This window comes from Furipterus horrens, unplaced genomic scaffold, assembly GCF_987537825.1.
Source record: "Furipterus horrens unplaced genomic scaffold, mFurHor1.1.pri manual_scaffold_6, whole genome shotgun sequence".
Lineage (NCBI taxonomy): Eukaryota > Metazoa > Chordata > Mammalia > Chiroptera > Furipteridae > Furipterus > Furipterus horrens.
The window spans coordinates 29,777,288-29,787,688 of NW_028327176.1; the positions used below are offsets into that span (position 1 = coordinate 29,777,288).

The 10,401-nt window shown below is 47.9% G+C and overlaps 1 protein-coding gene across 1 annotated transcript in view; it reads left to right on the forward strand.

Moving 5' to 3' along the window:
* PRKCE (protein kinase C epsilon) overlaps positions 1-8,769 on the forward strand; it is a 482,979-nt gene extending 474,210 nt beyond the window's left edge. The window contains exon 15 of the mRNA XM_090281241.1: positions 5,468-8,769. Coding sequence (XP_090137367.1) covers positions 5,468-5,614 — 147 coding nt within the window. The 3' untranslated portion in view covers positions 5,615-8,769. The remainder of the gene's footprint in view (positions 1-5,467) is intronic.
* Positions 8,770-10,401: the final 1,632 nt, after the last annotated feature.

The window sequence follows — 10,401 nt, forward strand, 5'->3', positions numbered from 1 at the left end:
GGGCAGGGCACCCCTGGCTGGTGGTCACTCTGCCTATGTGCTTGCTGTCACGCCGGGCAGAGGTGAAGAGGTAGGCAGGGACCAGCAAGGCGGCCACATGAAAGCCAGCCCCGTGCCCCAGCCTGGAAGATGAGAGAGTTTTCTCCATGCTTTAGAACAAAGTCATCTGTTGATCTCCTGGCGATCCAATGGAGACAGAGACAGCTATCACTGCTCCTCTGAAAGCTTATGTTTATGACTTCAGTCCAGTGAGCGCTGGGAGAGAATTGCACCAGCCACGTAGGAAGCAGGCATGGAGGCCACCCGTCCCTGCCTGCGCAGGGGTCCAAACAGGACCACACCTGGCTGGGCCCCCAGGGCCCAGTGGCCTCAGAGGGATTTATAAGATGAGCTCAGTGACTTTGCTTCTCAGGAGCAGTTTCTCAGGAGGATCAGGAGTGACTGTAACTTTGTTTCCACAAGTTCTCCTTCCCTCCCCTGCTGCAGACACCAGAAACGTGCCCTTCCTCCAAGGTCACCCCTAGACCTCTCAAAGCCAAGACCTCACTTCTGAAGGGATGCCAAAGAGAGTAGGCATGATATTTTCCCTTAACCCCAATCACCAGGGTAAGGGACAGACCCACTGAGTCCCTCAACTCCCCTTAACCCATCTGTCTTGCCGCAGTTTTCCCAGATCCCCACTGAACTTGTTTCTATCCTGCACAAGCTGGCAGGGAACCCTAGTGCCCAGGCTGACTGCTGCTGGGAGGGGAAACCCCGTTAACCAGGCCTGAAGCGGCCCATTTCTCTGGGCCCAGTGAGGCTGCAGCGGTCAGGCTGTCCCGCTCCAGGCCCTCCGTGGATTCGATTCCAGCCTTCTCCTCACTCCACCCCTGCTTTCCCAAATGGAAAGCCCCTCTGGCAAGTCAGCTGAACTTAGATCACTTTGCTGGCTCTAGATAAAGTAGCAGCAAGAGAGGTGCCTTCATTCATATTTTTTTAGTAGATATTTACTGAGCACTCACTATGTGCCAGGCATTGTGTGAGGCTTGGGATGGAAGGGTGAGTTCAGCTCAGTCCCTGCCCCCAAGTTGCTCACAGATTAGTTGAGAAGAGGAGGAAACCCAGTGCTGAGTGCTGTGTTACATCTGTAAGAGGCCTACAGTGGCAAGGAAGGGCCTCTGAACTGAGATAGGAAAGGTGAGCAAAGAGACCCAAGTGACAAGGAGGGGAGAGGGTGTTCCAGGCAGAGGACTAGCAGTGCAGAGGCTTGGAGGCAGGAGCAAGCCAGTGAGTCCAGAGGTCTTTGTGGGAGATGAAGCTGGGCGGGCAGGCAGGAGCGAGATCCTGAAGGGCCTTATAAGTGAGTGTGTGTAAGAACCTGGGGCTTTCCCCAAGAACCTCAGTTCCTGGAGGAAGTACTAGAATGTTTGGGCCCTAGCTCAGCACCCGTTTAGGATTTGGAGGCACGCAGAAAAATGTAAGACCTAGTCCCTGCCCCCAAGAAGCTCATGGCCTTGACGGGCAGGTCACATGGACTGTTTTGGGTCACACAGCCACGCTATGCGTGGTGTCTCCCATGACGCAAAGCACTAAGACTCGGAGGCGGAGTGGGAGCTCACATTTACTGGGTGCCTCTCATGTATCAGGGGGCACCAAGGCGCCCAGTGTTTGGCATGTCATTTAGTCCTCAAGACACCTGTTGCCACCTGTATTGTGCAGATGAAAAGATCAAGGCTCGGAGTGTGACTTCACAGTGTCATGTAACCAGGAAGGGACGGCATGGGGTAAAAGGTCAGTCAGCCAGTGCCCTTGGCCTCCATGTGGGCCAAGGGATGGGGGAGGGCTTTGTGGAGGAGATAAGGTCTGAAGAGTTAGAAGGCTGTTCCGCGTGTCCCCGTGCCACCTCGCAGGCTGTGCAGTGTGGGCTAAGAGTCTGGCTGAGACATGAGGGGAGGCCTCTGGGGTGACTGGGGAGGTAGGTAAACAGGGGGCACTCTGGAAGTCTGCCCATTGGGACCTTGGAGTCAAGTCTTATGCCTGTGAGGGAGGCGGCAGCTTTTCAAAGAATAAAATCAGTGAGTGAAGGATATAACCCCCGGTCCTCCCCAAATGGGAGGATGCTGTGCCGCATTCACGCTAGGGATAGGCAGTGGTGTTTCCCAGAGAGAATTGCTTTGGAAAACTTCCCGTGTCTCCAAGGTTCATCATCAGGAATTGCACATAGTGGGGATGCTGGCTATTTGAATTGGAAATGAGTAACTGACATACACCAAGAATGTCCAGGGAAAACAGCGCCTGGGCCTGGTCGCCTAAGGGGGTGGGGAGCCAGGTATGTTTTGCTGCAGAGCTCTGGAGGAATGGCACGCCCGCTCACATACCACAGATGATTCCGAGACACCTGGAAAGCCCAGAGCTGAGCTGATGGCCCCCCAAGCCAGCTCGCCAGGGAGCTCGAGGCCCTCTGAGAAGGACATTCCTCGCTGTGTTGCCTGAGCCTGATTCCTGGGACATAATCAGCGAGTTGTGAAACTCAGACGTAATGTGGAATCTATGTCTGTCACCACGCTCAGCTGACCTGAGGAAACAACACCAGTTTCCATGATGAATAGTCACCCGTGACTGATGGGTAAAGCACAAACAGGTAGACAATCAGGGAGAGCCAATGCCAGGGCATCTGCAGATTCCCCAAGGGGCTCCATGCACATTCTGCCCCTCGTCAGTGACCAGTGAGGGTGAGCCAGCAGAGAGGTGGCCCTGCCCTGAAAGCACGGGAGACCCTTGGTGATGTTACGCTGAGTTTTCCTGCTGCCTGTCCCCATTGCCTCTCTTCTTCGCCTAACTTGTGGCACACTGGTCCCCTTTGCCCTCCTTCCCCCATTGAGGATGCTTCATGGTCCCCTTCCGGGTTGATCCTCAGTGCTTCCCAAGTCACCACCACCTTCTCCCCATCCCACTCATCCTTCTGGACTCAACTTCACACATCTTATTAGACCTGTCCTCTGTAACCCCTCCTCAGTCAAAGTGCACCTGTCCCTCCTTCGATAGAGATCTGCAGGAGAGGCGTCAGCACACCTCTCCCCAGGCACTGTCCACCAACCAACATGCGTCACTGTGGGGATGATGGGCTTTGTTGTTCTTCTTTGAAGTCAGTCTCCATGCAGGGCCCCCATTTTCCTCTTGCTCTGTGCACACTGGAGATGGAAAACAGATAGCCTTCATGCCAGGGCTGGCCTCCCTGCTGGAGATGACGAAGGACGAGACTTTCCCAGTTCAAGGGCAGCACATACCTCCTTCAGCGGCAGGTCCTGGTTCCGTCCTTTGGGTCTTCTGTATCTCCCTTCTGTCTCCCCTCCAAAGTCTCTGAGACTTACCTACTATGCAGCTCATGCCCAGGGAAAAGGTGCCAAGCCGCACGGATGGGTTCTGGAATATTCTCTCATCCCTGCTCCATGCTGTCGCTCTGATTCTGATTTCAGTCTGGGGCAGTTTGAACACAGACTCCCCTGCTGAGCCTGCCCAGTCCCCATTATGCCCTCTCTCCTTGACCCACAGCCCAGTGCCACTATACCGGCCCACTGGCAAGCCTTCCTGGCTTTATTTTAGCCTGGTGGCTTCACCCGAAGATCTCCTGATTAATTGTGACCCTTGCTGTGTCTTCCCGCTTCTCCAGTGTCCAGCTTTCCAGACATTCCACACTACGGGAGGCGTCCTGCTGGGACCCGGATTTGAGTCTGGCTCTGCCCTTAACTAGTTGGGTAACTCTGGCAGGTCACCAAACCTCTGTGAACTACCGTTTCCTCATCTGCACAATCAGGATAATAGTAACCTATACCAGGGATCAAATGAGCAAATGAATGTGAAGGTGCTTTGTAAACAGTAAGCTTCCCAAACCAGGTTCTGCAGAACTCTGCTTCAGGGAGAAATATTAATAAACTATTCAGGAAAAAAAACAATGATGCCATGTTTGGGGAAGGCTGGCCTGAGAATGTGAATTGGGTTTCTTGACTCTAGGAAGACTCAGAGCCTTTAATTTTGCCAAGGTGCATGGCAAATGGCCAAGAGCAGGCTGCAAAATAAAGATTTATCTCAAAACCACTTTTTTCATTGACTACTTATTAACATCTTGTAGATTACTGGCTTCCATAGAACATGGCATCTATTAACATTATTCCTCTTACAAATCATAATGCTAATCTTTCCACAAGGTTTATTCCATCACCCAGGTCACTAATCCTGGGTAACACTGGTTAATCTGTGTCTGAAAAACATTGCCAGAGGCCTTTCAATCTTCTCAGCAATGTGCTGTGTATTGTGGGGGACCAGGGCCCTGGCACTGAAGGCCTCTGCAGTATGACTCCACTCTGACCTCTTGCCAGGCTCATGCCAGGCTCTGCCGCAGGCAGCTCGGCAAACCCAACATCCTGGGCGCACATATATTGTGTTCCTGGCCCCTGCCTTTGCCCATCTTTCTTCCTGACAAGGTACCTTTCTCCCATCTCTACCAGCATGATTGCAACTCGGTCTTCAAGTCTCAACCAAGCCCCTACTTCTCCGTACAAGTTTTTCTAACCACTGCAGACTGTTCCAGAAAGGAATACTGGCTCCCAGCTCATCTGTAAGCCCCTACAGGGCCTATGCTTCCTGATTTTCTCCCCCAACCAGGACCTTGATTACCATGGGCCTTACTTTGGGAACTTGAACCTCCAACTGGAGATGGGTCCTTTTGAGCTTGGCAGTCAGGGGTGGGTTTATTAGCACGTTGAATTATTCAGTACATGTTTATGGCTGGGGAACCCAAGGTTGAATAAGATGAGGCCCCTGCCTTTCGGGAGCTCTTAGTTGAGAGAAAAGCATAAACAATTCATTGCAAACTAGAGTGTTGTGTGTAATAACAGAAATAATGTGGGAGCACAAAGTAGGGTTCATGGTGAGAGCAGATCCAGAACAATGCAGGTTTCCCAGAAGACATTCCCACCCCTATCCATTTGCCTACTGTAGGGACGGTGTCATATGGAGCAGACACAGCAAGGTTGTGGGGTCTACCTTCAGGGGAGTAAGGGCACTGGAGACTTTGGGGGTGGGGGTATGAGTCTGTTCCCTGGGTCACCCGAGAGGGAGATCTCGATGCAGCCGGGGGGCTAGGGCAGATGCTGGAAGGGGGAGTGTGAGATGGGAGCTCTACATCCCACTCCCACACACGCGCACACACATGCGCACAGTCTGTGGGAATCCCACTTCCCTGCTTTTCCATCATACCCTCACTCCTTCCTTCTCATCTGAACTCATTTTTGTCCTCTCCGAGTCCTCTTTCACCTCCTGGTCCTAGGGCCATCCATCATGACCTCATTGGAACAGCTCTGTGTCTGCTCTCGGTAGCTAGTGGCCCGCTTTGGTGAGAGGCTGGCCAGCACAATGCTCACTCCCTGTGGGGGCCCCGGGGAGGGCAGTCAGCCTGGAGTCAGCGCTTTCTCTTTTCTTCTCACAGAAAACCAAAAGAGACGTCAATAACTTTGACCAAGACTTTACCCGGGAAGAGCCAGTACTCACGCTTGTGGATGAAGCAATTGTGAAGCAGATCAACCAGGAGGAATTCAAAGGCTTCTCCTACTTTGGTGAAGACCTAATACCCTGAGAGGCCCCTCCAGGTGGGGTTCAGTGATGCTGCAAGAAGGGATTCTGAGGAGATCGCTGTTTTCCAGAGGGTCTTGAACTACTCTTCCTCCCCGGAGCCCCAATCCCTGTCCACTCTATTTATTGTGTTCCCTGACCCCAGGCCGGCTCCTCCCTTCTTCCGCCTGGTGACCAGAAGGCACTCTTGGTTCCTGACTCACCACCAGAGCAGAATCGTGTCAGGTCAGCAGTTAGCTGGACACGTTAATGTGTTTGGTCTGGAAAAGCCTGTTTCCACTTCTCGGGGGCTCCTGGCAGTAAAGCAATGTCAGTTCTTGGACTGCGAAGGAAAATTTAAAAAGTGAACAGGAAGGCTCAGGCTCTGCTATTGGGCACAGAGTTCCAGCAGCTCTTGCTTCTCGTCCCTCCAGTTCCCTCGCCTGCCATCCTCTGCCTTTCTGTCCAGGAGAAGAGACTGTGCTTCCTCAGCATGAGGGCGGGCACCCTCGAGGTGTGCCTACGACGGACAGAGACTGGGAGACGCACAGGTCGGCCGCCTGTGCTGGTGCATCTGGATGGCTGGTGCTTGCTTGCTTTGGGTTTGGCTTTGGAGCATGCGAAGCTGTGGAAGCATGTATCTCATGGAAGAAATCACTCCCTGTAGAAAAAGAAATTGGACTTTGAACTCTATTAGCATTTGAAAAATATATCCTCAAATTTGCTAATTGGCCAAGAGATATAAATTCCATTATTAATACAGGTTGATATTAAAGGGCTAATATGCAACGAGAAACCAATTGTGCAAGGTTTATGCTCTTAATGCGCTAAGGGCACATGGGGGCTGGACGAATTGAGAGAAGAGGAAACAAGTAGTGATCCTCATTGTTACAGTCTGGCTCAACACAAAGGCCACCACACCGATGGCCAAGACCCTGGGGTTCCAGCAAAACTCGGCTCCCAAATTCTCTTTCCAGTTTCATCCTAAGTTCCCAGTATAAACTCTATTTATTTTCTGCAGCAGTGTGTTCTTTTTGCGCACTTCTACAAAATGGTAGTACTACTGTGTTGTGGTTTTTAAACATTAAACATGTAACGTTGAATATGAAATATCTGCTTTTGGAACAAGCAAAATGAGGTCAAGCGTGGGTAATGCAGAGGGTGTCAAGAAACTGAAAAGCAACTTGCTTGAAAACTGACAGTGTGGCAGGATGGACTCAGAGGCTTGTTTCTGTGTGATGTGTAAAGGCAACTCATGTGGACACTATTTAATGGATGCAATGTTACCTCCTGTAGATATGCTGACAGTGTTACATTCTTTGATTCCCAAGGGTTCTCTGTGGCTTTGTGCATATGTTTCCCAGAGGGCATTGGATTATCTCTTTTCCTGAACTAATTCAGCAGGGAATGGAATCCATTCCAACCATTGCACGTGGATTTCCCAGCTGCCCCTAAATATATATACTTGTGAGTGGCAAAGTGGCACTAATGAAGCTTTTTGCCTTTTGTACATTTGAGATTTTTGTACATAGTGTTTGCTGCAAGGCCTGTGGAATTAATTCATTGAATTTAGAGGTATCAACTGCTGCATGTTCAGGCATATTATAAAACTTTAGTCTATGAAAGAATAATTCTAATAATGTCCAGGTGCAATACTCTGTATGTGTACTGGTTCTAGTTATCGAGATATAAGGTGTGTTCGTTTCTTTGCAGGGGGCAGGGGGGGGCTCCTTTGTATTGTTTATTGCATTTTGGTTTGTTTTAAAAGATGTAAACACATATTAAGCTATGTTAAATCTCCCATATAGTTCTCCTGTGCTCTATTATGCCCTGATAGAGATGGGGAAGAGAAAGGAATGTTTGTGGTGGTGGTGTCAGCGACAAAGCTTGGACAGTGACTAGATGGAGCCCATGGGGAGTTGGTGTCCATATTTGCACCTGGCTGGTCATAGCCTTTGTTACTAATGGTGACATTCAGTTCTCTTTTGTTTTTATTTTTTAAAAACTCAGGTGTAATTATTATCTGTTCTTAATGATAATTTCAAGTATTATGCTATATCAATCTGTGTGTTTGGCATCAGTGAAGTGATGAAGAACAATAGATTAATTTAATTTATCTTCGGTAACTTGATATACTGGGGAGAGACTATCTTCTGGAGTTGAGTACAAGCACAGAAGCATCTTCATGGTGGCATCATCTCATTTTTTAGAAAGGCACGACAAGACTGCCCATCATACTCATACATCACTACTGCGCTCTCTTTTTCTCTGCTTCCTTCACCGTGATGAACTTGGAACAACCAAGCAATCTCTAACTGCAATGCCAAACGGCTTTGTTCAAGGGGTTGGTGGTGTTCCCGTGTCGGCAGGGGTAGGGCCCTTCCAACAGGACAACTGGCATTTTGGCTGGGAAGGCAAGTACTAATACATTCCACCCTGCAGCTCCAGGCAGTCAGTCAATAGGTCTCCTGGCCCAGAGACACCCCTGTCAGTACCCAAAGCTCCCCGCTTGCTGGGACGCCTCCTCCTTGGGGCTGCAGCTGGTAAGTTCTCACACTGGCCCATTCAAAGCCCATCGAGTCCACCGAAAAAAGCTTGTGTGTTCCTTGAGTATTCGTTGTTTCTTTTTAGTTTTCACAAGAGTTTGGAAGCGGACACACTGTTACATTTATGCTGATCCTTTCTCATCTTTCCAGGCCTTTCTTTCTCTCTCTCTCTCACTCTCCCCCCCACCTCCCTCCCTCCCTCTCTCTCTCTCTCAAGAAAAAAATGGAGTGTTAAAAAAAAAGCCAAAAAAATATATGAAGGATAGCTGTCCTCCTGTGTTCTCTCATTATGGAAGTAAGAAACCATGTGAAGTGGAAACATATTTTCCTCCAAAGGTGAAAAAATGTATTCTTGCTTTAAATAAAAGAGAAGACTTTAAAAATTACCTCTTTTTAAATTATGTGCAAAATAATTCTGGCTAAGTAGAAAATGTATTCAATTTTAGGGATTTGTTTTTTGTATTGTGATGCTTTATTTGTACTTTTATTTTTCCTTTCTGGATGTAATTTTAATCTCTTGCCATTCATTAGTGTTATTTCATTGTAAACATTATTGTGCCAAATGTACTGTATTCAAAAGGATGTGAATGTGTATTGTTTCAGAACCTAATAAATACAATAATGTTAAATCTTATTTCTCAGTCCCAGTGAACATGAATATCACATCACATCACATCACATCTCCATCACCATCACCATCACATCACATCACATCTCCATCAACATCACATCACATCATCATCACAATCACATCACCATCACATCACATCACATCACATCTCCATCAACATCACTTCACATCATCATCACAATCACATCACCATGAACATCACATCACAATCACCATCACATCACATCACATCACAATCACAGTCACTTCACAGTGTTTACTCAGAAAGCTACTACAAGTTGCTTCATCTCTCTTTTATCTGCTATCAACAACCAGAGGCTTTGTTATTAGCATAAAAAATTCTAGGAAAAGATTTCCTCAAGGAAAATGCTGGCCTGTTAATTAGTATAAAGGATATCAGAAAGATGATACTAATGGTATTTGAGATAAGTAGATTGGCAAAAATACTTTAAGACAAATCTCTATGTTTAAAAAACATGGACTATAAGAACCTAGAGATTCTTCAACTTTCCTAAAAGTTAGGGAAATGAATATTGTAATTAAACTGCACCAGAATGACTAAATCAAAAAGGCACACAGAGAAGTTTTACTAAGGATATGAACCAATCAGAATTTTCATTGTTTCTGGTTTGAGTATAAAATGGTACAACCACTTTGGAAACCTTGGCCAGTATCTACCAAAATCAAATAGACTCAACAGAAAAGTAGTGACTGTAAAATAGGTAAATGTGGAATGTTTCTGCCAATAAAGCACTATATAACTGTGAGAATGATTTATAACTACAAACAACAGATGAATCTCACTACGTAATGTTGAGTTTAAGAAACCAGGCACAAAGGAGCAGTCCAGATTGTATGATCCCATTTATATCAAGCATAAAAACAGACCATCTATGCTGCTAGAAATCAATCAAGCCCGTGGCTGCCTTTTGGGGAGAAGAGGTGGTGACTAGGAGTGGGCACCAAAGTGCTTCTGGAGGGCTGATTATGTTTTCTGAGCTAGGACCTGGCAAAATGGCATGTTCGCTTTGCGATAACTCATTGATCTGTGCACTTCTCCATAAAGAATTACCCCCTAATCAAGGATAATCTTTATCTCTCACCCATGAAGATGGCACTTGAGGCTGGATCTGTAAGCTGCCTGTCTCTTTGCTGTCTTGGAGGCATCTTGGTTGCCTAGCTCCCATGGACAGCCTGATCCTGTGGCTGGAACAGGGTGGCCTTTGCCTTGAGGAACTTCCCCCAACCAACAGCCAGCTGCAACTTCAGGGAACTTGCAAAATGTCCACAGACTCTACTGCACGTGCTTGCTAATTAATGTCTGTCCACGTGTCAGAATGTGCTCTGTGAGGTTGCTAGGGAGTAGCTAAGTCTCCCCATCTCAGAGCTACTGAGATCTTCCAACAAGAGCCCACCAACTTGGCTTAGGGAGTCTGCAGCAAGAGAGCTTTGGCTTCAGCTCTTTCGTCTTGGGCAGGTAACTGTACCTTGCTAAACCTGTTGCTACATTTGTGATATGGTGGTAATAAGACCTACTACTTCAAAGGCCTGTTGTGAAATATTAGTGAGTACTATTGCTGTTATTTTTCTTCCTTTGATGAGAGCGGAGCCTGAGTCATGGGGAAGAGTGGCTTG